The sequence below is a fragment of the Fringilla coelebs genome (genome assembly GCF_963513975.1).
Source record: "Fringilla coelebs genome assembly, chromosome: 32".
Classification (NCBI taxonomy): Eukaryota; Metazoa; Chordata; class Aves; order Passeriformes; family Fringillidae; genus Fringilla; species Fringilla coelebs.
The window spans coordinates 427,745-454,822 of NC_140058.1; the positions used below are offsets into that span (position 1 = coordinate 427,745).

A 27,078-nucleotide genomic window follows, 5' to 3' on the forward strand; every position below is an offset into this window, starting at 1 on the left:
CAGGGGACAGAGGGGACAACCTGGGGGGGGACACCCGGCCTGGGGACAGAGGGACACGGGTTCAGGGGACAGAGGGACACCTGGGGGGGGACACCCGGCCTGGGGACAGAGGGACACGGTCAGGGGACAGAGGGGACACCTGGGGGGGACAGAGGGACACGGTCAGGGGACAGAGGGACACCTGGGGGGACAGGGGGACATGGGGACAGGGGGACACGGTCAGGGGACAGAGGGACATGGTCAGGGGACATGGGGACACCTAGGGGGGACACCCAATCTGGGGACAGAGGGACACAGTCAGGGGACAGAGGGGACACCTGGGGGGGACACGGGGACATCTGGGTGGGGACAGGGGGACATGGGGGACACCTAACCTGGGGACAGAGGGACATGGTCAGGGGACAGACAGACACCTGGGGGGGACAGAGGGACATGGGGACACCCGACCTGGGGACAGAGGGACACGGTCAGGGGACATGGGGACATCTGGGGGGGGACAGGGGACGGAGGGGGTCAGGGGGACATGGGGACACGTGGTGGGGGGACAGGGGGACACCTGGGGGGGACATGGGGACATGGAGGGGGGGACAGGGACAGTGGGGGTCAGGGGACAGGAGGACACGTGGCAGGGGGGTGGGACAGGGGGACACCCAGGGGTGTGGTAAGGGGATGGGGGGTGACACTGGGGGCGTGACATGGGGACACCCTGACGGGGACAGTGGGGTCAAGGGACAGGAGGGACACGTGGCAGGGAGACAGCGTCCCAAATGTCCCCAATGTCCCCTGGGGTTGGGGACAGGCTCACAGATGTCTCCAATGTCCGCCGTGTCCCCCATGTCCCTAATGTCCCCAATGTCCCCAGGGTCCCCAGAGTACCCATGTCCTCAGAGTCCCCAATGTCCCTCAATGCTCTCAATGTCCCCAGTGTCCCCAATGTCCCCACTGTCCCCAGTGTCCCCAATGTCCCCAGTGTCCCCAGAGTCCCATGTCCTCAGAGTCCCCAATGTCCCCAATGCCCTCAATGTCCCCAGTGTCCCTGCTGTCCCCAATCTCCCCAGTGTTCCAATGTCCCCAATGTCCCAGTGTCCCCAGTGTCCCCCATATCCCCAGAGTCCCCAGTGTCCCCAATGTCCCCAACGTCCCCGATGTCCCCGATGTCCCCAATGCTCCAATGTCCCCAGTGTCGCCAGTGTCCCCAATGTCCCCGATGTCCCCAATGTCCCCACTGTCCCAGTGTCCCCAGGGTTGGGGACAGTGCCATACCCGGCCGTAGATCTCGCCCTTCCACCAGCCTGGCTGTCCCCTCTTGCTGAGCACACGCACGATGTCCCCAATGTCCCCAATGTCCCCAACGCCCTCAATGTCCCCAGTGTCCCCAGGGTTGGGGACAGTGCCATACCCGGCCGTAGATCTCGCCCTTCCACCAGCCCGGCTGTCCCCTCTTGCTGAGGACACGCACGATGTCCCCTTCCCGCAGGGACAGCTCCGTCCTGTCCCGCGCGCTGAAGGCGTAACGCGCCTTGGCCGAGCCGAAACTGCGGGTGGCACCTGGGGACAGGGGGGACACTGTGACAGGGGACACGGTGACACCCCCCAAATCCAGCCCCAAATAGAGCTGGAACTGCGGGTGGCACCTGGGGACACACAGGGGACAGAGGGACACTGTGACAGGGGACACGGTGACACCCCCGAATAGAGCTGGAACTGCGGTGGCACCTGGGGACACATTGGGGGACACTGTGACAGGGGACACGGTGACACCACCAAATCCAGCCCCAAATAGAGCTGGAACTGTGGGTGGCACCTTGGGAGACACAGGGGACAGAGGGGACACTGTGACAAGGGACACGGTGACACCCCCCAAATAGAGCTGGAACTGCGGGTGGCACTTGGGGACACACAGGGGACAGAGGGGACACGAGGACACGGTGACACCCCCAAATCCAGCCCAAATTCAGCTGGAACTGTGGGTGGCACCTGGGGACAGAGGGGACAGAGGGGGTCACGGTGACAGGGGACACGGTGACACCCCCAAATAGAGCTGGAACTGTGGGTGGCCACCTGGGGACACACGGGGGACAGAGGGGACACTGTGACAGGGGACACGGTGACACCCCAAATAGAGCTGGAACTGTGGGTGGCACCTGGGGACACACAGGGGACAGAGGGGACACGGTGACAGGGGACACGGTGACACCCCCAAATAGAGCTGGAACTGTGGGTGGCACCTGGGGACACATTGGGGACAGAGGGGACACTGTGACAGGGGACACGGTGACACTGCCAAATCCAGCCCCAAATAGAGCTGGAACTGCGGGTGGGCACCTGGGGACAGAGGGGGGACAGAGGGGACACTGTGACAGGGGACACTGTGACGGGGGACACTGTGACACCCCCAAATCCCAAATCTGACCCCAAACAGTGCCACAGTCTGGGGACACAGGGACAGGGGGGACACAGGGGACACAGGGGACACGGTGACACCCCCAAATCCCAAATCCGACCATAAACAGAGCCACAGTCTGGGGACACAGGGACAGAGGGGACAGAGGGGACAGAGGGGACAGGGGACACAGGGGACACAGGGGACACAGGGGACACAGTGACACCCCCAAATCCCAAATCCGACCCCAAACAGTGCCACAGTCTGGGGACACAGGGACAGGGGACACAGGGGACACCGGGGACAACCCCAAATCCAACCCCACCCAATCCTCGATCAGGGTCACCCCATAACCCCAAGGAACCCCAAAATCTTCCCAAGGTCACCCATAACTGCAATGAACCCCAAAATTCCCCCTCAAGGTCACCCCACAACCCCAAACCCCCCAAACCCCCCAAAACCCCACAAAACCCCAAACTCCCCAACCCATAACCCTACAACCCCATAAACCCCATAACCCTACAACCCCAAAACCCCAAACCCCACAAAACCTCACAAAACCCCAAACCCCACAAAACCCCACAACCCCAAACTCCTCAAACGCCACAAAACCCCACAACCCCATAACCCCATAACACCACAACCCTAAAACCCCACAAAACCCCACAAAACCCCAAACCCCAAACCCCACAAAACCCCAAACCCCATAACCCCAAACCCCAAACCCCACAAAACCCCACAATCCCAAACCCACAACCCCAAACTCCTCAAACGCCACAAAACCCCACAACCCCATAACCCCATAACACCACAACCCTAAACCCCACAAAACCCCACAAAACCCCACAAACCCCATAACGCCACAGAACCCCATAACCCCACAAAACCCCAAACCCCAAACCCCAATCCCGTACGGGGCTCCCGGGGTCCCGCGCGGCTCTCGGGGTCGCGGTAGGGCAGGGCCAGGGTCGTGTCCATAACCCCAAATAACCCCACAAAACCCCACAAACCCCATAACGCCACAGAACCCCATAACCCCACAAAACCCCAAACCCCAAACCCCAAACCCCAATCCCGTACGGGGCTCCCGGGGTCCCGCGCGGCTCTCGGGGTCCCGGTAGGGCCGGGCCAGGGTCGTGTCCATAACCCCATAACCCCACAAAACCCCAAACCCCAAACCCCAAACCCCAAACCCGTACGGGGTTCCCGGGTCCCGCGCGGCTCTCGGGGTCCCGGTAGGGCAGGGCCAGGGTCGTGTCCATAACCTCATAACCCACAACCCCAAACCACAAACCCCCAAACCCCCCAAACCCCAAACCCCATAACCCACAATCCAAACCCCAAACCCCAAACCCCAAATCCCCCAAACCGTTCCGTACGGGGCTCCCGGGGTCCCGCGCGGCTCTCGGGGTCCCGGTAGGGCAGGGCCAGGGTCGTGTCCATAACCCCATAAAACCCCACAAAACCCCAAACCCCAAACCCCAAACCCGTTCCCGTACGGGGCTCCCGGGGTCCCCGCGCGGCTCTCGGGGTCCCGGTAGGGCAGGGCCAGGGTCGTGTCCAGCCCCTTGAAGCAATCGCGCAGCGAGTTCCGCCCGTAGAACTCCACCAGCTCCTGCGGCAACCCCAAAAACGGCCCCAAAACGGGGTCAGGACCCCAAAACCACCCCAAAACGGGGTCAGGGACCCCAAAAACACCCCAAAATAGGGTCAGGGACCCCAAAAAACCCCAAAAACAGCCCCAAAATGGGGGTCAGGGACCCCAAAAAACCCCAAAAACGGCCCCAAAACGGGGTCAGGGACCCCAAAAACCCTAAAACCCCAAAACCTGCCCGGAAACGGGGTCGGGGAACCCAAAAAAAACCAAAAACCGTCCCAAAACCCGCCCCAAAACAGCCCCAAAACGGGGTCGGGGAACCCAAAAACACCAAAACTGCCCAAAACTCCACCAGCTCCTGCGGCACCCCAAAAACGGCCCCGAAACGGGGTCAGGGACCCCAAAAACCCTAAAACCCCAAAACCCCAAAACCTGCCCCGTAAACGGGGTCAGGGACCCCAAAAACAGCCCCAAAATGGGGTCACGGACCCCAAAAACAGCCCCAGAAAGGGCGTCAGGGACCCCAAAAACACCAAAACCGCCCCAAAATGGGGTCAGGGACCCAAAAACCCCCAAAACCTCCCCAAAACGGGGTCAGGGACCCCCAAAAACACAAAACGGGGTCAGGGAGCCCAAAAACCCTCAAAACCACCCCAAAACTCCACCAGCTCCTACGGCACCCCAAAAACAGCCCCAAAACGGGGTCAGGGACCCCAAAAAACCCCAAGGTGTTTTTGGGTCTCCCCCGGATTTTGGGTGCCCTCGGGCTGTTTTCGGGGTCCCCCCAGGATGTTTTTGGGGTCCCGGGCTGTTTTTGGGGTCCCGGGCCGTTTTCGGGGTCCCCGGGCTGTTTTCAGGGTCCCCCCGGGCTGTTTTTGGGGTCCCGGGCGGTTTTTGAGGTCCCGGGCCGTTTTTGGGGTCCCGGGCTGTTTTTGGGGTCCCGGGCCGTTTTCGGGGTCCCGGGCTGTTTTCAGGGTCCCCCCGGGCTGTTTTTGGGGTCCCGGGCGGTTTTTGAGGTCCCGGGCTGTTTTTGGGGTCCCCCCCGGATTTCGGGGTCCCCCCCTGGTTTCGGGGTCCCCCCCGGGTTTTGGGATCCCCCCCTGTTTTCGGGGTCCCCCCGGGCTGTTTCGGGGTCCCCCCCTGGATTTCGGGGTCCCCCCGGGCTGTTTCGGGGTTCCGGGATGTTTCGGGGTCCCCCCCTGTTTTCGGGGTCCCCCCGGGCTGTTTCGGGGTTCCGGGATGTTTCGGGGTCCCCCCTGGTTTCGGGGTCCCCCCTGGTTTCGGGGTCCCCCCCGGGCTGTTTCGGGGTCCCGGGCTGTTTCGGGGTCCCCCCCGGTTTCGAGGTCCCCCCTGTTTTCGGGGTCCCCCTGGTTTCGGGGTCCCCCCCGGTTTTGGGGTCCCCCCCGGTTTTGGGGTCCCCCCGGGTTTCGGGGTCCCCCTGGTTTCGGGGTCCCCCCGGGCTGTTTTTGGTGTCCCCCCCGGTTTCGGGGTCCCCCCTGGTTTCGGGGTGCGCTCTCACCACCAGCCCGCGGAACGCTTTCCTCTCGGTCACTCTGTAGAGCCCCTCGCTCGCCGTCACCTTGATGTGCTTCACCTGCCCGCGGAACCTGCGCGGGGTCAGCGCCGCCCTCTGTCCGACCCACCCGAACCTCCGACCCTCCCTCCGACCCTCCCTCCCTCCGACCCTCCCTCCGACCCTCCGACCCTCCTTCCGACCCTCCCTCCGACCCTCCCCCTGCCCTCCGACCCTCCCTCCAACCCTCCCTCCCTGCTTCCCTCTCCTTCCGACCCTCCCTCCGACCCTCCCTCCCTCTGTCCGACCCTCCTTCCGACCCTCCCTCCCTCCGGCCCTCCCTCTCTGCTTCCCTCTCTCCCTGCTTCCCTCTCCCTCCCTCCATCTGTTTCCCTCTCCCTCCCTCCCTCCCTCCCTGATTCCCTCCCTCCCTCCCTCCGTTTCCCTCTCCGTCTCCCCCTTCCTCTCTCTCCCCTTCCCTCCTTCTCCCCTCTCCCTCCTTCCCTCCCTCCTTCCCCCTCTCCCCCTCCATCACTCCCTCCGTTTACCACTCCCTCCCTCCCTCCCTCCCTCCCTCTCTCCCCCTCTCCCTCCCTCCCTCCCTCCCTCCCTCCCTCCCTCCCTCCCTCTCCTTCCTCCCCCTCCCCCCCTTCCTCTCCCCTTCCCTTCCTCCTTCTCTCCCCCTCTCCCTCCGTCCCTTCTTCCTTCCCTCTCTCCTTCTCCCTCCCTGCTTTTCCCACTCCATCTCTCCCTCCTTCCCTCCTTCTCCCCTCTCCCTCTCTCCCTCTCCCTCTCTCCCTCTCTCCTCTCTCCCTCTCTCTCACTTCCTCCCCTTCCTCCTCCCCCTCTCCCCCTCGGTCTCTTCCTGTCTCTCCCTCCATCCCTCCATCCCTCTCCCTCCCTTTCCCTCCCTCCCTCCCTCCCTCCCTCCCTCCCCCCCTCCCTCCCTCCGTTTCCCTCTCCCTCTCCCTCTCTCCCTCTCTCTCACTTCCTCCCCTTCCTCCTCTCCCTCTCCGTCTCTTCCTCTCCCTCCCCCAATCCCTCCCTCCATCCCTCTCCCTCTCCCTCCCCCTCTCTCCCTCCCTTTCCCTTCCTCCTCCTCTCTCCCTCTCCCTCCGTCCCTTCCCTCTCTCCCTCCCCGCGACCCCAAAAGTCTCCCCGAAAGCCTCCCCAGATGTCCCCAAGGTGTCCCCAAGGTGTCCCCAGGTGTCCCCAGGGTGTCCCCAGTGTCCCCAAAGGTGTCCCCAAAGGTATCCCCAGGTGTCCCCAAAGGTCCCCCAAGTGTCCCTGCAGTGTCCCTGCAGTGTCCCCAGGTGTCCCCAGGTGTCCCAGGTGTCCCCAGGTGTCCCCAGGTGTCCCCACGGTGCCCGCAAGGTGTCCCCAAAGGTATCCTAGGTGTCCCCAGGTGTCCCCAGCTGTCCCCAAGGTGTCCCCAGGTGTCCCCAGAGGTATCCAAGGTGTCCCCAAGGTGTCCCCAAAGGTATCCCGGGGGTGTCCCCAGGTGTCCCCAAAGGTATCCCAGGTGTCCCAAAGGTGTCCCCAAGTAGCCCCAGGTGTCCCCAGGTGTCCCCAGGTGTCCCAGGTATCCCAGCTGTCCCCAGGTATCCCAGCTGTTCCCAGCTGTCCCCAGGTGTCCCAGGTGTCCCCAGGTGTCCCAGGTGTCCCCAGGTGTCCCCAGGTGTCCCAGGTGTCCCCAGGTGTCCCCAGGTGTCCCAGGTGTCCCCGCTGTCCCTCACTTGACGCTGATGGCGAAGTCCCCGGGCTCGCGCAGCCGCTGCCGCACCAGGAAGGCGCCGTCGGAGCGGGGGGACAGCGCCAGCTCGGCCCCCGCGCGCTCCAGGGGACCCCCGAACCTGGGAACGGGGGTGACACCCCAAAAATCACACCCGGCACCCCAAAAAACCCCCAGAACCCCAAAATCCCCAACCCGGACCCCAAAATCCCCACCCGGGACCCCAAAATCCCCACCCGGGGGGGGACAGCGCCAGCTCGGCCCCCGCGCGCTCCAGGGGACCCCCGAACCTGGGAACGGGGGTGACACCCCAAAAATCACAGCCGGCACCCCAAAAAACCCCCAGGACCCCAAAAATCCCAACCCGGACCCCAAAAATCACACCCGGGACCCCAAAAAAACCCCACGACCCCAAAATCCCAACCCGGGACCCCAAAAATCACAGACGGCACCCCAAAAAACACCTGGGACCCCAAAATCCCACCCGGGACCCCAAAAACCGCACCCGGCACCCCAAAAATCACAGCCCGGACCCCAAAATCCCCACGCGGGGGGGGACAGCGCCAGCTCGGCCCCCGCGCGCTCCAGGGGACCCCCGAACCTGGGAACGGGGGTGACACCCCAAAAATCACACCCGGCACCCCAAAAAACCCCCGGAACCCCAAAAATCCCAACCCGGGACCCCAAGAACACCCGGGAACCCAAAAAACACCTGGGACCCCAAAAATCACACACAGCACCCCAAAAAACACCCGGGACCCCAAAAACCGCACCCGGGACCCCAAAAATCACACCCGGGACCCCCAAACCTGAAAATGGGGGTGACACCCCAAAAATCACACCCGGCACCCCAAAAAACACTCGGGACCCCAAAATCCCCAACCCGGACCCAAAAATCACAGCCGGGACCCCAAAAACCCAACCCGGGACCCCAAAATCCCAACCCGGACCCCAAAAATCCCAACCCGGACCTCAAAAATCACACACAGCATCCCAAAAAACACGTGGGACCTCAAAATCCCCACCCGGGACCCCAAAAATCCCCAACCCGGACCCCAAAAATCACACACGGCACCCCAAAAAAGACCCGGGACCCCAAAAATCACACACGGGACCCCAAAAACCTCAACCCGGACCCCAAAAATCACACCTGGCACCCCAAAAAACACCCGGGAACCCCCAAAAATCACACACGGCACCCCAAAAAAACACCCGGGACCCCCCCCCAGCTCCAAGACAGAATTTTGGGCCCCACGCGAGAATTTTTGGGGTTCAGGGCAGAATTTTGGGATGCCAGGTGCAAATTTTGGGGTTCTAGGTGTGGAATTTTGGGGTTCACAACAAAATTTTGGGGTTTTCAGGGCAGAATTTTGGGTTTTCAGGGCAGAGTTTTGGGGTCCCGGGTGTGAATTTTGGGGTTCAGAACAGAATTTTGGGGTTTTCAGGACAGAATTTTTGGGGTTCGGAGCAGAATTTCGGGGTTCAGAGCAGAATTTTTGGGTTTAGAGCAGAATTTTTGGGTTTTCAGGGCAGAATTTTGGGGTTCAGCCGCGAATTTTTGGGTTTTCAGGGTAGAATTTTGTGGTTTTCAGGGGAGGATTTTGGGGTTTTCAGGGCAGAATTTTGGGGTTCAGAGCAGAACTTTTGGGGTTTCAGGGCAGAATTTTTGGGGTTTCAGGGCAGAATTTTGGGGTTCAGAGCAGAATTTTGGGTTTTCAGGGCAGAATTTTGGGGTTTCAGGGCAGAATTTCGGGTTTTTTAGGGCAGAATTTTGGGGGTTTCAAGGCAGAATTTTGGGGTTCAGCCGCGAATTTTTGGGTTTTCAGGGTAGAATTTTGTGGTTTTCAGGGGAGGATTTTGGGGTTCAGGGCAGAATTTTGGGGTTCAGGGCAGAATTTTTGGGGTTTTCAGGGGAAGACTTTGGGGTTCAGCCGCGGATTTTGGGGTGCCCCCACTCACCAGGGATAGACGGACAGATCCGGCAGCGGCGCCTGCACCAAAAACAGCGAAAAAACCCCCAAAATTTGGCTCGAACTCTCCAAACCACCCCCCCAAACACCCCAGACCCCCTCCCCAAATTCGGGGACCCCCCCAAAAAAATTTTTGGGGTGTTTTTTTTTGGGGTGGGGGTCCCCCAAACTCACGGCCACGAAAGGTTTGACGGCGCTGCTGGGGAACCAGCCCAGCTCCCCGCTGGACACGTTCCGACCCTGGGGGGGGCAAATTTGGGGGGGTTCGGGGGGGTCTCGAGACCCCCAAAGATTTGGGGTGACCCCCTCCGAGCCCCCCAATAATTTGGGGGAGGGGTCACCCCAAATTCCGGGGGTTTCCCGTAATTTTTGGGGGGATTTTTGGTCGGTTTTGGGTTTTTGGGGGGAAATTTGGGGAGGGTCCAGGGGGGTCCCGAGACCCCCAAAAGGGGTGGGGAGACCCCCCCCCATTTTAGGGGTGTCATTTTAGGACGCCCCCCCATTTTAGGGAGCCCCCCCCCCCATTTTAGGACCCTCCCCCCATTTAAAGAGACCCCCCCCATTTTAGGACCGCCCCATTTTAGGACTCCCCCATTTTATGACCCCCCCCATTTTAGGACCCCCCCCCATTTAGACCCCCCCCATTTTAGGACTCCCCCATTTTATGACCCCCCCCATTTTAGGACCCCCCCCCCATTTTAGGACCCCCCCATTTTAGGACCCCCCCATTTTAGGACCCCCCCCCCATTTTAGGACCCCCCCATTTTAGGACCCCCCCATTTTAGGACCCACCCGTTTTAGGACCCACCCATTTTAGGACCCCCCTCATTTTAGGACCCCCCCCGTTTTGGGGTTCCCCCCCATTTCAGGGCTCCCATTGTAGGACCCCCCCATTTCAGGACCCCCCCCGCCCCCAATTTCAGGAGCCCCCCCCATTTTAGGAGCCCCCCCCATTTCAGGCCGCCCCCATTTCAGGACCCCCCCCATTTTAGGACCCCCCCATTTCAGGACCCCCCCATTTTATGCCCCCCCCCCCCCATTTCAGGCCCCCCTCCCTCCCATTTATCACCCCCTCCCCCCCAATTTTTTGAGCTCCTCCCCCCAATTTTTGGGGATCCCCCCCCGCCCATCCCCCACCTGCCACCAGAGCTCCTCGGCCTCGGCCGCCGTCACCTCGATGACGTCACCGGGGCTGAGGCGAAGGGGCGGGGCCAGGACCCCGGGGGGAGGGGGCACCCCGCTGTAGGGTTGGGTGCTCTCCATTTTGGGGAGTCCTGGGGGGGGAACCCCGAGTCAGGACCCCCAAAAATGAATTGGGGAGGGGGCAAAACCCCCCCCGGAGAGATTTTGGGGTGCAAAACCCCCCGGGACCCCTCAAATGATTAATTGGGGGGGGTAAAAACCACCCAGGGACCCCCAAAAATTGATTTGGGGGTGAAGATCCCCCCTAAAGGGGATTTGGGGTGGTCGAAACCCCCCGGAGAGGAATTTTGGGGGGTAAAACCCCTCCTGGAACACCCCAAAAATTGTTTTGGGGGGTAAAACCCCCCAAAAATGGATTGGGGAGGGTAAAAACCCCCCTGGGATCCCCAAAAAATGGATTGGGGGGGGAAAAAAAACCCCCAAAACCCCCCCAGATCTGGCCTGGGGGGGTCAGAACCCCCCAAATTTGATCTGTGGGGGGATCAGGACCCCCCTCAAAACCCCCAAATTTGGCCTGGGGGGGGTCAGAACCCCCAAATTTGGTCTGAGGGGGATCGGGACCCCCCCAAACACCCCCAAATTTGGCCTGGGTGGGTCAGGACCCCCCAAATTTGGCCTGTGGGGGATCAGGACCCCCCCAAACCCCCCCAAATCTGTCTTGGGGGGGTCAGGACCCCCCAAATTTGGTCTGTGGGGGGATCAGGACCCCCCCAAAACCCCCAAATTTGGCCTGAGGGGGATCAGGACCCCCCCAAAACCCCCAAATCTGTCCTGGGGGGGGTCAGGACCCCCAAATTTGATCTGAGGGGGATCGGGACCCCCCCCAAAACCCCCCCAAATCTGTCCTGGGGGGGATCAGGACCCCCAAATTTGATCTGAGGGGGATCAGGACCCCCCCAAACCCCCCCAAATCTGTCTTGGGGGGGGTCAGAACCCCCAAATTTGAACTTGGGGGGGTCAGAACCCCCCAAATTGGAACTCGGGGGATTCAGGACCCCCCAAAATTTGAATTGGGGGGGTCAAGACTCCCCAAATCCCCCCCAAAATCTGTCCTGGGGGGGTCAGGACCCCCCAAATTTGAACTTGGGGGGGGTCAGGACCCCCCCAAATTTGAACTTGGGGGGGGTCAGGACCCCCCAAATTCCTCACCCAGCTCCCCCCGTTTCTTGTCGGGTCCCGGCCGCTGCGATTTGTTCTGGAGGGGGAGGGGAGGAGGAGACCCCCGTGAGTGGGGAGGATTTGGGGGGGCTGGGGGGGTCTGGACCCCCCTCCAGCGACCCCCGGGGACCCCCCCAGAGACCCCCGGGGATCCCCCCCCCAAAAAACCCCCCCAAAATCCGGGGTTTGGGTTAATCCCGAGGCGTCCTCCCCCTGTGTTTGTGGGGTTTTGGTACCTTCCGTGCGCCCGATCCGGGATCTGGGGAGAGAGTTAATTAGGGAGGGGTAATTAGGGGTTTTCTTAATTAGTGAGGAGGCAATGAGACAGTGGTTTAGTTAATGAGGGGTAATTAGCTCACAACTTGTTAATGATGGAGTAATTGGTCATTAATTTCCTGAATTAATAATGGGGTAATTAGATGAATTAATTATTGTTGGGGTAATTAAGGGTAATTAGTCCAATCCCTAATTAATGATGTAGTAATTAGCCTCTCTCCTAATTAATGGCGGGGTAATTGGTGCTGAGGCTAATTACTCCATCCCCTAATTAATGATATGGTAATTGGCCTCTGTCCTAATTAATGGTGGGGTAATTAGTCCATCCCCTAACTAATTATATGGTAATTAGCTGCTCTCTTAATTAATGTTGGCATAATTAGTCCATCCTCTAATTTATGACGTGGTAATTAGCCTCTCTCTTAATTAATGGTGGGGTAATTACAGCTGAGGGTAATTAGCCCATCCCCTAATTAATGATATGGCAATTAGGCCCTCTATTAATTAGTGGTGGGGAATTTAGGTCTGAGGGCAATTAGTCCATCCCCTAATTAAAGATATGGTAATTAATCTCTATCTTAATTGATGTTGGGGTATTTAGGGCTGAGGGCAATTAGTCCAACCCCTAATTAATGATTGATTAATTGGCCCCAGCCCTGATTAATGCAGGCACTAATTAATTCCTCTCTCAATTAATGCTGGCATTGAATTAGACTCAGCGGGAGGCCGGCATTACGGCATCCCACAATGCCTTGCTGCACGGCGGCCATCTTGTATCCCACAATTCCCTGCTGTGGCAGCCATCTTGTATCCCACAATTCCCTGCTTTGGCAGCCATCTTGGATTCTGTATTGATCAGTGGCAGCCATCTTGTATCCCACAATTCCCTGTGCTGTCAGCCATCTTGTATCCCACAATTCCCTGCTTTGGCAGCCATCTTGGATTCTGTAATGATCAGTGTCAGCCATCTTGTATCCCACAATTCCCTCTTCTGTCAGCCATCTTGTATCCCACATTGCCTAGTACGTCAGCCATCTTGTATCCCACAATGCCCTGCTTTGGCAGCCATCTTGTATCCCACAATGCCCTGCTTTGGCAGCCATCTTGGATTCTGTAATGATCAGTGTTAGCCATCTTGTATCCCACAATTCCCTCTTCTGTCAGCCATCTTGTATCCCACAATGCCCTGCTTTGGCAGCCATCTTGTATCCCACAATGCCCTGTGCTGTCAGCCATCTTGTATCCCACAATTCCCTGCTTTGTCAGCCATTTTTGATTCTGTAATGATCAGTGTCAGCCATGTTGTATCCCACAATTCCCTGCTTTGTCAGCTATCTTGGATTCTGTAATGATCAGTGTCAGCCATCTTGTATCCCACAATTCCCTCTTCTGTCAGCCATTTTGTATCCCACAATTCTCTGTGCTGTCAGCCATCTTGTATCCCACACTGCCCTGTGCTGTCAGCCATGTTGTATCCCACAATTCCCTTCTTTGGCAGCCATCTTGGATTCCGTAATTATCAGTGTCAGCCATCTTGTATCCCACAATTCCCTCTTCTGTCAGCCATCTTGTATCCCACAATTCCCTCTTCTGTCATCCATCTTGTATCCCACAATTCCCTGTGCTGTCAGCCATCTTGTATCCCACAATTCCCTGCTTTGGCAGCCATCTTGTATTCTGTACTGATCAGTGTCAGCCATGTTGTATCCCACAATTCCCTGTGCTGTCAGCCATTTTGTATCCCACAATGCCCTGTGCTGTCAGCCATCTTGGATTCCGTAATGATCAGTGTCAGTCATCTTGTATCCCACAATTCCCTCTTCCATCAGCCATCTTGATCCCACAATGCCCTGTGCTGTCAGCCATCTTGTATCCCACAATTCCCTGCTTTGGCAGCCATCTTGTATTCTGTAATGCTCAGTGTCAGCCATCTTGTATCCCACAATTCCCTCTTCTGTCAGCCATCTTGTATCCCACAATTCCCTCTTCTGTCAGCCATCTTGTATCCTACATTGCTCAGTGTCAGCCATCTTGTATCCCACAATGCCTCTCCCTCCCCTATCACCCTCCTGCCCCCATCCACTGCTTCCCTCCATTTCAATCCCATGATGCCCCTCCCCAATCCCATGATGCCGCTCACCAGTTCCGGCCTTCCCGCAGGTCCCCACGCGCCCCAGGCACTCCTTGTGGGCGGGGGCTCGGCAGCGGCTGCAGCGATAGCCCTGGTAGAAGGTGCCCCTGGGGACATTGGGGGTGACACGGAGGGGACACGAGGTCACGGTCACAGGGGACACCACCAGCCATGCCCCACACCCACCTCAGCCCACCCAGGAGTGACCAGTCCAGAACTGACCTGAGCCCACCCAGGACTGACCAGTCCAGAACTGACCTGAGCCCACCCAGGACTGACCAGTCCATGACTGACCTGAGCCCACCCAGGACTGACCAGTCCAGAACTGACCTGAGCCCACCCAGGACTGACCAGTCCAGGACGGACCTGAGCCCACCCAGGACTGACCAGTCCAGAACTGACCTGAGTCTGTCCAGGACTGACCGGTCCAGAACTGACCTGAGTCCACCCAGGACTGACCGGTCCAGAACTGACCTGAGCCCACCCAGGAGTGACCAGTCCAGAGCTGACCTGAGCCCACCCAGGAGTGACCAGTCCAGAACTGACCTGAGCCCACCCAGGACTGACCAGTCCAGAACTGACCTGAGCCCACCCAGGACTGACCAGTCCATGGTTCACCTGAGTCCACCCAGGAGTGACCAGTCCAGGACTGACCTGAGCCCACCCAGGAGTGACCAGTCCAGGACTGACCTGAGTCTGTCCAGGACTGACCAGTCCAGAACTGACCTGAGCCCACCCAGGACTGACCAGTCCAGAACTGACCAGTCCATGACCCACCCAGGTTCTCCAGCAGAGCCCTTGACCCACCTGGGTCTTGGCCCAGGTTGGTCCCACCAGGATCAACCCAACCAGGACGGTCTCACCTCGGCTTTGGCCCACTCGGGGCTTGGCCAACCTTGGCCTACAGCCAACCTTGGTCTTGACCCACCTCAACCTTGATCTCCATCCAACCTTGACCCACCTTGGTCTTGACCCACCTTGACCTTGACCTCCACCCAACCTTGACCCACTTTGGTCTTGACCTTCACCTAACCTTGACCCGCCTTGGTCTTGACCTTCACCCAACCTTGACCCACCTTGACTCCAACCCAACCTTGACCCACCTTGGGGCCACTCAGAGCTTGACCCCCAAGGAGCTCCTTGACCCCCCCCAACCCTTGACCACCCCCCAAGGCTTGACCCACCTTGGCCTTGACCCACCTTGTTGTTTTCTACCCAACCCTTGACCAACCTTGACCTCTTGGCCTCCACCCAAATTTGACCCACCTTGACCTCTACTCAACATTGACCCACCTTGACTCCAACCCAACCTTGACCCACCTTGACCTCTTGATCTCCATCCAACCTTGACCTCTTCACCCCCACCCAACCTTGACCCACCTTGACTCCAACCCAACCATGACCCACCTTGGGGACCAACCTTGACCCCCAAGGAGCTCCTTGACCCCCTCCAACCCTTGACCACCCCCCAAGGCTTGACCCACCTTGACCTTGACCCACCTTGTTGTTTTCTACCCAACCTTTGACCCACCTTGGCCTTGACCCACCTTGTTGTTTTCTACCCAACCATTGACCCACCTTGACCTCTTGACCTCCACCCAACCCTGATCCACCTTGAGTCCAACCCAACCTTGACCCACCTTGGGGACCAACCTTGACCCCCAAGGAGCTCCTTGACCCCCTCCAACGCTTGACCACCCTCCAAGGCTTGACCCACCATGGCCTTGACCCACCTTGTTGTTTTCTACCCAACCTTTGACCCACCTTGGCCTTGACCCACCTTGCTGTTTTCTACCCAACCCTTGACCAACCTTGACCTCTTGGCCTCCACCCAACTTTGACCCACCTTGACCTCTACTCAACATTGACCCACCTTGATTCCAAGCCAACCTTGACCCACCTTGGGGACCAACCTTGACCCCCAAGGAGCTCCTTGACCCCCTCCAACCCTTGACCACCCCCCAAGCCTTGACCCACTTTGGCCTTGACCCACCTTGTTGTTTTCTACCCAACCTTTGACCCACCTTGACCTCTTGACCCACACCCAACCTTGACCCACCTTGACCTCTTGGCCTCCACCCAACTTTGACCCACCTTGACCTGTACTCAACATTGACCCACCTTGACTCCAAGCCAACCTTGACCCACCTTGACCTCTTGATCTCCATCCAACCTTGACCTCTTGACCCTCACCCAACCTTGACCCACCTTGAGTCCAACCCAACCCTGACCCACCTTGGGGCCACTCAGAGCTTGACCCCCAAGGAGCTCCTTGACCCCCTCCAACCCTTGACCACCCCCCAAGGGTTGACCCACCTTGGCCTTGACCCACCTTGTTGTTTTCTACCCAACCTTTGACCCACCTTGACCTCTTGACCCCCACCCAACCTTGACCCACCTTGAGTCCAACCCAACCTTGACCCACCTTGGGGACCAACCTTGACCCACCTTGACTCCAACCCAACCTTGACCCACCTTGGGGACCAACCTTGACCCCCAAGGAGCTCCTTGACCCCCTCCAACCCTTGACCACCCTCCAAGGCTTGACCCACCATGGCCTTGACCCACCTTGGCCTTGACCCACCTTGTTGTTTTCTACCCAACCCTTGACCAACCTTGACCTCTTGATCTCCACCCAACTTTGACCCACCTTGACCTCTACTCAACATTGACCCCCCTTGACTCCAAGCCAACCTTGACCCACCTTGACCTCTTGACCTCCACCCAACCTTGACCCACCTTGACTCCAACCCAACCTTGACCCACCTTGTCCTCTTGATCTCCATCCAACCTTGATCTCTTGACCTCCAACCAACCTTGACCCACCTTGAGTCCAACCCAACCTTGACCCACCTTGGGGACCAACCTTGACCCCCAAGTAGCTCCTTGACCCCCTCCAACCCTTGACCACCCTCCAAGCCAACCTTGACCCACCTTGACCTTGACCCACCTTGTTGTTTTCTACCTGACCATTGACCCACCTTGACTCCAACCCAACCTTGACCCACCTTGGCCTCTTGATCTCCATCCAACCTTGACCTCTTGACCCCCACCCAACCTTGACCCACCTTGACTCCAACCCAACCTTGACCCACCTTGGGGACCAACCATGACCCCCAAGGAGCTCCTTGACCCCCTCCAACCTTTGACCAGCCCCCAAGGCTTGACCCACCTTGACCTTGACCCACCTTGTTGTTTTCTACCCAACCCTTGACCGACCTTGACCTCTTGACCTCCAACCAACCTTGACCCACCTTGACTCCAACCCAACCTTGACCCACTTTGGGGACCAACCTTGACCCCCAAGGAGCTCCCTGACCCCCTCCAACCCTTGACCACCCCCCAAGCCTTGACCCACCTTGACCCCACCAGCCCCTCCATCACCAACTTCCACCTTCACCCACCCCCAAGGACGCAACCCACCCTGACCTCCACCTCCAACCCTGGGGGGTCTCCTCCTCTCCCAGAGCCCCCCCAAACCCCTCTCCCATCCCCCGCCATGCCCTCCCCAGGACACAATTTTGGGGTCCTACCTCAGCAACATCTGGCAGGCCCTGCAGGACGTGGTGTCCTCGAAGGAGAACATCTGGAAGTCGTGTCCATCCGCCAGGGCGTGCTCGGGGAAGATGTTGGACCTGCCGGACACGATGGGGGGGACCTGGGTCCGGTGGGGACAAACTGGGGGTCCCCAGGAGCACCCAGTGGGGCAGGTGGGACCTCCTGGGTGGGGACAGGGTCACCTACAGGGCCATCTCAAACTGCTCCAGCCACTTCTTCTTCAGCTCGCGCGTCTTGAAGAAGAGCTCGTAGTCCGGCAGCCCGGCCGTGTCCAGCAGCATGAAGGTGTGGGACCACTGTGGGGTGGGGAGGGGTCAGCCACGCCCACCCCCCCCAAATGGGGCGGGGTCATGTGGCACTGGGGACATTGGGGTCACGCATCCCCTCCCCCGGGGTCATTGGGTGGTGGGGTGTTCGCTGAGGATGGGGAGGTCAGGGTGCAGCAGGGAGGAGATTTTGGGGATCCAGCAGGGGATGGGGTTTTGGGGGTCCAGCAGGGAATGGGGTTTTGGGGGTCCAGCAGGGAATGGGGTTTTGGGGTTCACCAGGGAATGGGGTTTTGGGGATCCACCAGGGAATGGGGTTTTGGGGTCCACCAGGGAATGGGGTTTTGGGGTCCACCAGAGACCAGGATCTTGGGATCCACCAGGGAATGGGGTTTTGGGGTCCACCAGGGAATGGGGTTTTGGGGGTCCACCAGGGAATGGGGTTTTGGGGATCCACCAGGGAATGGGGTTTTGGGGTCCACCAGGGAATGGGGTTTTGGGGATCCACCAGGGAATGGGGTTCTGGGGATCCATCAGGGAATGAGGTTTTGGGGTCCACCAGGGAATGGGGTTTTGGGGTTCACCAGGGAATGGGGTTTTGGGGTCCACCAGGGACCACGATCTGGGAATTCACCAGGGAATGGAGTTTTGGGGTCCACCAGGGAATGGGGTTTTGGGGATCCGCCAGGGAATGGGGTTTGGGGGTCCACCAGGGAATGGGGTTTTGGGGTCCACCAGGGAATGGGGTTTTGGGGCCCACCAGAGACCAGGAACTTGGGATCTACCAGGGAATGGGGTTTTGGGGTCCACCAGAGAATGGGGTTTTGGGGTCCACCAGGGAATGGGGTTTTGGGGTTCACCAGGGATCAGAATCCTGGGAACCACCAGGGAATGGGGTTTTGGGGATCCACCAGGGAATGGGGTTTGGGGGTCCACCAGGGAATGGGGTTTGGGGGTTCATCAGGGACCAGGATGTTGGGATCCACCAGGGACCAGGATCTTGGGGTCCACCAGGGAATGGGGTTTTGGGATCCACCAGGGAATGGGGATCTTGGGATCCACCTGGGAATGGGGTTTGGGGGTCCACCAGGGAATGGGGTTTGGGGGTTCACCAGGGACCAGGATGTTGGGGTCCACCAGATCTGGACATTTGGGGTCCACCAGGGAATGGGGTTTGGGGGTTCATCAGGGACCAGGATCTGGGAATCCACCAGGGAATGGAGTTTTGGGATCCACCAGGGACCAGGATCTTGGGATCCACCCGGGAATGGGGTTTAGGGGTCCACCAGGGACCAGGATGTTGGGGATCCACCAGGGAATGGGGTTTTGGGGTCCACCAGGGAATGGGGTTTTGGGGTTCACCAGGGACCAGGATCTGGGGATCCACCAGGGAATGGGGTTTTGGGGTTCACCAGGGACCAGGATCTTGGGATCCACCAGGGAATGGGCTTTTGGGGTCCACCAGGGAATGGGATGTTGGGGTCCACCAGATCTGGACATTTGGGGTCCACCAGGGACCAGGATCTTGGGATCCACCAGGGAATGGGGTTTTGGGGTCCACCAGGGAACAAGATGCTGGGTTCCACCACATCTGGACATTTGGGGACCACCAGGAACCAAAATCCCGGGATCCACCAGCCCTGGACCTCTGAGGTGATGGGGAAGAGGACCCGGCCGCCGGTGTCCCCGTGATGTCCCCGCGGTGTCACCTTCTTGCCGTCCCGGGGTGCGAGGTCGCCGTCGTGCAGCTGGTGGCTCTGCAGGTCCACCACGTCCTTGGCCTCGTAGGCGTCCCCGCGGCGCTTGCAGATGATCAGGGCCTTGTCCAGCAGGAAGCCGTACCTGGGGACGGGGACAGAGGTGGCACCACGTCCCCAAGGTGTCCCCGTGTCCCTGAGGCGTCCCCAAGGTGTCCCCATGTCCCTGAGGTGTCTCCATGGATGTTCTCATGTCCCTGAGGTGTTCCCCAGGTGTCCCTGAGGTGTTCCTGAGATGTCCCCATGAATGTCCCCATGTCCCTGAGGTGTTCCTGAGGTGTCCCCATGAATGTCCTCATGTTCATAAGGTGTCCCTGGGATGTCCCCATGTCCCTGAGGTGTCCCCATGGTGTCCCCAAGGTGTTCCTGAGGTGTCCCCATGAATGTCCCCATGTTCATGAGGTATCCCCAAGGTGTCCCGATGTCCCTGAGGTGACCCCATGAATGTCCCCATGTCTCTGGGATGTCCCCATGTCCCTGAGGTGTTCTTGAGGTGTCCCCATGAATGTCCCCATGTTGATGAGGTGTCCCCGAGGTGTCCCCATGTCCCTGAAGTGTCCCCATGTTCCTGAGGTGTCCCCATGAATGTCCCCATGTCCCTGAAGTGTCCCCATGTCCCTGAGGTATCCCTGAAGTGTTCCCAAGGTGTCCCTGAGGTGTCCCCATGAATGTCCCCATGTCCCTGAGGTGTCCCTGAAGTGTTCCCAAGGTGTCCCTGAGGTGTCCCCATGTCCCTGAGGTGTCCCTGAGGTGTCCCTGAGGTGTCCCTGAGGTGTCCCCATGTCCCTGAGGTGTTCCTGAGGTGTCTCCATGGATGTTCTCATGTCCCTGAGGTGTCCCCATGGTGTCCCTAAGGTACTCCTGAGGTGTTCCTGAGTTGTCCCCATGTTCCTGAGGTGTCCCCAAGGTGTCCCCATGAATGTCCCCATGTGCCTGAGAGGTCTCAAAGGCGTCCCCAAGATGTTCCTGAGATGTCCCCATGTCCCTGAGGTGTCCCCAAGGTGTCCCCCAGGTGTCCCTGAGGTGTTCCTGAGGTGTCTGCATGGATGTTCTCATGTCCCTGAGGTGTCCCCCATGTGTCCCTGAGGTGTCTTTACTGACGTCCCCAAGTTCCTGAAGGGTCCCCAAGGTGTCCCCAAGGTGTTCCTGAGGTGTCCCCATGAATGTCCCCATGTCTCTGGGATGTCCCCAAGGTGTTCCTGAGGTGACCCCATGAATGTCCCCATGTCTCTGGGATGTCCCCATGTCCCTGAGGTGTTCCTGAGGTGTCTCCATGGATGTTCTCATGTCCCTGAGGTGTTTCCCAGGTGTCCCCAAGGTGTCCCCATGAATGTCCCCATGTCTCTGGGATGTCCCCAAGGTGTTCCTGAGGTGACCCCATGAATGTCCCCATGTCTCTGGGATGTCCCCATGTCCCCAAGGTGTTCCTGAGGTGTCCCCATGAATGTCCCCATGTCCCTGAGGTGTCCCTGAGGTGTCCCCAAGGTGTCCCCATGAATGTCCCCATGTCTCTGAGGTGTCCCCAAGGTGTTCCTGAGATGTCCCCATGAATGTCCCCACGTCTCTGGGATGTCCCCAAGGTGTCCCCATGAATGTCCCCATGTCTCTGGGATGTCCCCAAGGTGTTCCTGAGGTGACCCCATGAATGTCCCCACCTCTCTGGGATGTCCCCATGTCCCTGAGGTGTTCCTGAGATGTCCCCATGAATGTCCCCATGTTCCTGAGGTGTCCCGGAGGTGTTCCTGAGATGTCCCCATGAATGTCCCCATGTTCCTGAGGTGTCCCGGAGGTGTTCCTGAGGTGTCCCCATGAATGTCCCCATGTTCCTGAGGTGTCCCTGAGGTGTTCCTGAGATGTCCCCATGAATGTCCCATGTTCCTGAGGTGTCCCGGAGGTGTTCCTGAGGTGTCCCCATGAATGTCCCATGTTCCTGAGGTGTCCCCGAGGTGTCCCCATGTCCCTAAAGTGTCCCCATGTTCCTGAGATGTCCCCATGAATGTCCCCATGTCCCTGAGGTGTCCCCATGTCCCTGAGATGTCCCCAAGGTGTTCCTGAGGTGTCTCCATTGATGTCCCCATGTTCCTGAGGTGTCCCCATGTCCCTGAGGTGTCCCTGAGGTGTCCCCAAGGTGTCCCTGAAGTGTTCCTGAGGTGTCTCCATGGATGTTCTCATGTCCCTGAGGTGTCCCTGAGGTGTCCCCAAGGTGTCCCCAAGGTGTTCCTGAGATGTCCCCATGAATGTCCCCATGTCGCTGAGGTGTCCCCCAGGTGTCCCCAGGACCCCATGGTCTCCCCCAGGTGTCCCCAGTGTCCCCCAGGTGTCCCTGAGGGGTCCCCCAGGTGTCCCCATGGTGACCCCAGGTGTCCCCAGTATCCCCAGGTGTCCCCATGGTGTCCCCAGGTGTCCCCAGTGTCCCCAAGGTGTCCCCAGGTGTCCCCAATGTGTCCCCAGGTGTCCCCAGCTGTCCCCAGGTGTCCCCAGGTGTCCCCAGTATCCCCAGGTGTCCCCATGGTGTCCCCAGTGTCCCCAGGTGTCCCCATGGTGTCCCTAGGTCTCCCCAGTGTCCCCCAGGTGTCCCCAGTGTCCCCAGGTGTCCCCAGGTGTCCCTGGCCCACCTGTCCACCTTGGAGCGTCTCTCGGCAGTGCAGACCTTCAGCTCCCCGTCGATCTTGGGGCGCCCGAACTGCGCCAGGGACTGCGGCTGGGACGGACGGACACCGGGAATGGGATGGAAAACCGGGATGGACATTGGGATGGACATCGGGAATGGGATGGACATTGGGATGGACACCGGGATGGACACCGGGAATGGGATGGACACCGGGAATAGGATGGACATTGGGAATGGACATTGGGAATGGGATGGAAAACCGGGAATGGAATGGACACCGGGAATGGGATGGACACCGGGAATGGGATGGACATCGGGATGGACATTGGGATGGACACCGGGAATGGGATGGACATTGGGAATGGGATGGACATCGGGAATGGGATGGACATTGGGATGGACACCGGGAATGGGATGGACATTGGGATGGACATTTGGATGGACACCGGGAATGGGATGGACACCGGGAACAGGATGGACATTGGGAATGGGATGGACACCGGGATGGACACCGGGAATGGGATGGACATTGGGAATGGGATGGACACCGGGAACGGGATGGACACCGGGAATGGGATGGACACCGGGAATGGGATGGACACCGGGATGGACACCGGGATGGACATTGGGAATGGGATGGACACCGGGAATGGGATGGACACCGGGATGGACACCGGGAATGGGATGGACACCGGGAATGGGATGGACACCGGGAATGGGATGGACACCGGGATGGACACCGGGAATGGGATGGACACCGGGAATGGGATGGACACCGGGATGGACATTGGGATGGACATTGGGAATGGGATGGACACCGGGATGGACACCGGGATGGACACCGGGAATGGGATGGACACTGGGATGGACACCGGGATGGACACTGGGATGGACGCCGGGATGGACATTGGGATGGACACCGGGAACGGGATGGACACCGGGATGGACATCGGGATGGACATTGGGAACGGGATGGACATTGGGAATGGGATGGACATCGGGAATGGGATGGACACCGGGATGGACATTGGGAACGGGATGGACATTGGGAATGGGATGGACACTGGGAATGGGATGGACACCGGGATGGACATTTGGATGGACACCGGGAATGGGATGGACACCGGGAATGGGATGGACATTGGGAATGGGATGGACACCGGGATGGACACCGGGATGGACACCGGGAATGGGATGGACACCGGGATGGACACCGGGATGGACACTGGGATGGACGCCGGGATGGACATTGGGATGGACACCGGGAACGGGATGGACACCGGGATGGACATCGGGATGGACATTGGGAACGGGATGGACATTGGGAATGGGATGGACATCGGGAATGGGATGGACACCGGGATGGACATTGGGAACGGGATGGACATCGGGAATGGGATGGACACTGGGAATGGGATGGACACCGGGAATGGGATGGACACCGGGATGGACATTGGGATGGACACCGGGAATGGGATGGACACCGGGATGGACATTGGGAACGGGATGGACATTGGGAATGGGATGGACACTGGGAATGGGATGGACACCGGGAATGGGATGGACACCGGGATGGACATTGGGATGGACACCGGGAATGGGATGGACATTGGGAACGGGATGGACACCGGGAATGGGATGGACACTGGGACAGGATAGACATTGGGGTCCTGGGGGGCATTTGGGGTCCTGGGGGGGATTTGAGGGTCCTGGGGTGGGATTTGGGGGTCCCAGGGAGGATTTGGAAGTCCCTGGTATATTTGGGGATCCTGGGGGGATTTGGGGGTCCTGGGGTGGGATTTGGGTGTTCCGTGGGTCCCTGGGATATTTGGGGGTCCCAGGGGAGATTTGGGGGTCCTGGGCGGGATTTGGGGGTCCCAGGGGGCGATTTGGAGGTCCTGGGGGGGAATTGAGAGTCCCAGGGGGGATTTGGGAATCCCTGGGATATTTGGGGATCCTGGGTGGGATTTGGGGGTCCCGGGGGGGATTTTGGGGGTCCTGGGGCGGGATTTGGGGGTCCCGGGGATCCCTGGGATATTTGGGGGTCCCGGGGGGATATTTGGGGATCCTGGGGGGGATTTGGGGGTCCCGGGTGTCCCTGGGATATTTGGGGGTCCCGCGGGGGATTTGGGGTCCCTGGGGATATTTGGGGATCCTGGGGGGGATTTAGGGGGTCCTGGGGTGGGATTTGGGGGTCCCGGGGATCCCTGGGATATTTGGGGGTCCCGGGGGGATATTTGGGGGTCCTGGGGGGGATTTGGGGGTCCGGGGGTGTGATTTGGGACTCCCTGGGATATTTGGGGATCCCTGGGGTATTTTGGGGTCCCGGGGGGGATTTGGGGGTCCTGGGGGGGATTTGTGGGTCCTGGGGGGGATTTGGGGATCCTGGGGGGGATTTGGGGGTCCTGGGGGGGATTTGGGGGTCCCGGGGGGGTTTGGGGGTCCTGGGGGGGATTTGGGGGTCCCTGGGGGGATTTGGGGGTCCTGGGAGGAAATCGGGTGTCCCTGGGATATATGGGGATCCTGGGGAGGATTTTGGGGGTCTTGGGGTGGGATTTGGGGGTCCCGGGTGTCCCTGGGATATTTGGGGGTCCCGGGGGGGATTTGGGGGTCCTGGGGTGGGATTTGGGGGTCCCGGGGATCCCTGGGATATTTGGGGGTCCCGGGGGGATATTTGGGGGGTCCTGGGGTGGGATTTGGGGGTCCCAGGGAGGATTTGGCAGTCCCTGGGATATTTGGGGATCCTGGGGGGGATTTGGGGGTCCCTGGGGTATTTGAGGGTCCCTGGGATATTTGGAGGTCCCTGGGATATTTGGGGGTCCCGGGGGGGATTTGGGGGTCCTGGGGTGGGATTTGGGGGTCCCGGGGATCCCTGGGATATTTGGGGGTCCCGGGGGGATATTTGGGGGGTCCTGGGGTGGGATTTGGGGGTCCCAGGGAGGATTTGGCAGTCCCTGGGATATTTGGGGATCCTGGGGGGGATTTGGGGGTCCCTGGGGTATTTGAGGGTCCCTGGGATATTTGGAGGTCCCTGGGATATTTGGGGGTCCCGGGGGGGATTTGGGGGTCCTGGGGTGGGATTTGGGGGTCCCGGGGAGGATTTTGGGGGTCCCGGGGGTGTTTTGGGGGTCCCGGGGGTCCCTGGGATATTTGGGCTCCTGGGGGGGATTTGGGGGTCCCAGGGGGGTTTTGGGGGTCCCGGGGGTCCCTGGGATATTTGGGGGTCCCGGGGGGGGTTTTGGGGGTCCCGGGGTGGGATTTGGGGGTCCCGGGGGGATTTGGGGGTCCCGGGGGGGTTTTGGGGGTCCCGGGGGGATTTGGGGGTGCCGGGGGGGTTTTGGGGGTCCCGGGGGTCCCCACCATGTTGTGCAGGCAGAGCTGGATGCTCGTGAGCTGCTTCAGGGTCTCGTTGTCCCGTTTGACCTCGTTCACGCACTGGGCCAGGTCCTGGGGGGGTTTTTGGGGAGGGGGCTTCACTCAGAGACCCCCGAACCCCCAAATCCCCCCTGGAATCCCCAAACCTCCCCTGGAAACCACAAATCCCACCCAGGACCCCACCAGGACCCCAAAATCTCGCCAGGACCCCCCAAATCGCCCCCAAATCCCACCCAGGACCCCCCAAATACCCCCCAGGACCCCCCAGATCCCCCCAAATCCTCCCCAGGACCCCCCACATCTCTCCAAATCCCCCCCAAATCGCCCCCAAATCCCCCCAGGACCCCCCAAATCGCCCCCAAATCCCCCCCAGGACCCCCCAATTCTTCCCCAAATCCCCCCAGAACCCCCCAGATCCCCCCAAATCGCCCCCAAATCCCCTCAGGACCCCACAATTCTTCCCCAAATCCCCCCAGGACCCCCCAAATCCCCTCAGGACCCCCAAAATCGCCCCCAAATCCCCTCAGGACCCCCCAATTCTTCCCCAAATCCCCCCAGGACCCCCCAAATCTCCCCCAATTCCCCCCCAGGACCCCCCAATTCTTCCCCAAATCCCCCCAGGACCCCCCCAAATCCCCCCAGGATCCCCCAAATCCCCTCAATCCCCCCCCAAATCCCCCCAAATCCCCCCAGGACCCCCCGAATCCCCCCCAAATCCCCCCCAAATCCCCCCCAGCCCCACCCTCATGGCGTCCAGCGCCCCCCGCAGCCGCTCCCGCTCGGCCGCGTCCGGGGTCAGCTTCACCAGCTCCTGGGGGCGGAGTCAGCGTGGGCACAGGTGTGCCCAGGTGTGCACAGGTGTGCACAGGTGTGCACAGGTGTGCCCAGGTGTGCCCAGGTGTGCACAGGTGTGCCCAGGTACCCCCCAGGTGTGCCCAGGTGTGCCCAGGTGTGCCCCAGGTGTGCCCCAGGTGTGCCCAGGTGTGTCACAGGTGTGCCCAGGTGTGCCCAGGTGTGCCCAGGGGTGCCCAGGGGTTGCCCAGGTGTGCCCCAGATGTGCCCCAGGGGCGTCCCTATGTACCCCGCCGGTGTGCCCAAGTGTCCCCAGGTGTACCCAGGTGTGTCCAGGTGTGCCCAGGTGTGTCCCCAGGAACTCCCCAGGTGTCCCCAGGTGTGCCCCAGGTGTGTCCAGGTGTCCCCAGGTGTCCCCAGGTGTCCCCAGGTGTCCCCAGGCGTCCCCAGGTGTGTCCTCAGGTGTCCCCAGCTATGCCCAGGTGTGCCCCAGGTACCACCCAGGTGTGTCCAGGTGTCCCCAGGTGTGTCCAGGTGTGTCCAGGTGTGTCCTCAGGTGTCCCCAGCTATGCCCAGGTTTGTCCCTCCCCCCAGGTGTGCCCAGGTGTGCCCAGGTGTGCACAGGTGTGTCCAAATGTGTCACAGGTACCCCCCAGGTGTGCCCAGGTGTGCCCCAGGTGTGCCCCAGGTGTGCCCAGGTGTCCTCCAGGTGTGTCCCAGGTGTGCACAGGTGTGTCACAGGTACCCCCCAGGTGT

General features: G+C 60.0%; 1 protein-coding gene across 1 annotated transcript in view; it reads right to left on the bottom strand.

Moving 5' to 3' along the window:
* Positions 1–259: 259 nt before the first annotated feature.
* Positions 260–27,078, bottom strand: part of LOC311164386 (proto-oncogene vav-like) — a gene marked incomplete at its 3' end in the record, with an annotated part of 44,959 nt that continues 18,140 nt past the window's right edge. The window contains 18 exon segments of the mRNA XM_084223825.1: positions 260–277; positions 1,400–1,548; positions 3,883–3,898; positions 3,900–3,998; positions 5,500–5,587; positions 7,230–7,346; positions 9,185–9,216; positions 9,370–9,435; positions 10,333–10,469; positions 11,548–11,593; positions 11,793–11,815; positions 13,973–14,070; positions 17,497–17,598; positions 17,708–17,817; positions 19,497–19,629; positions 22,160–22,245; positions 25,516–25,602; positions 26,273–26,341. Coding sequence (XP_084079951.1) covers positions 260–277; positions 1,400–1,548; positions 3,883–3,898; positions 3,900–3,998; positions 5,500–5,587; positions 7,230–7,346; positions 9,185–9,216; positions 9,370–9,435; positions 10,333–10,469; positions 11,548–11,593; positions 11,793–11,815; positions 13,973–14,070; positions 17,497–17,598; positions 17,708–17,817; positions 19,497–19,629; positions 22,160–22,245; positions 25,516–25,602; positions 26,273–26,341 — 1,476 coding nt within the window.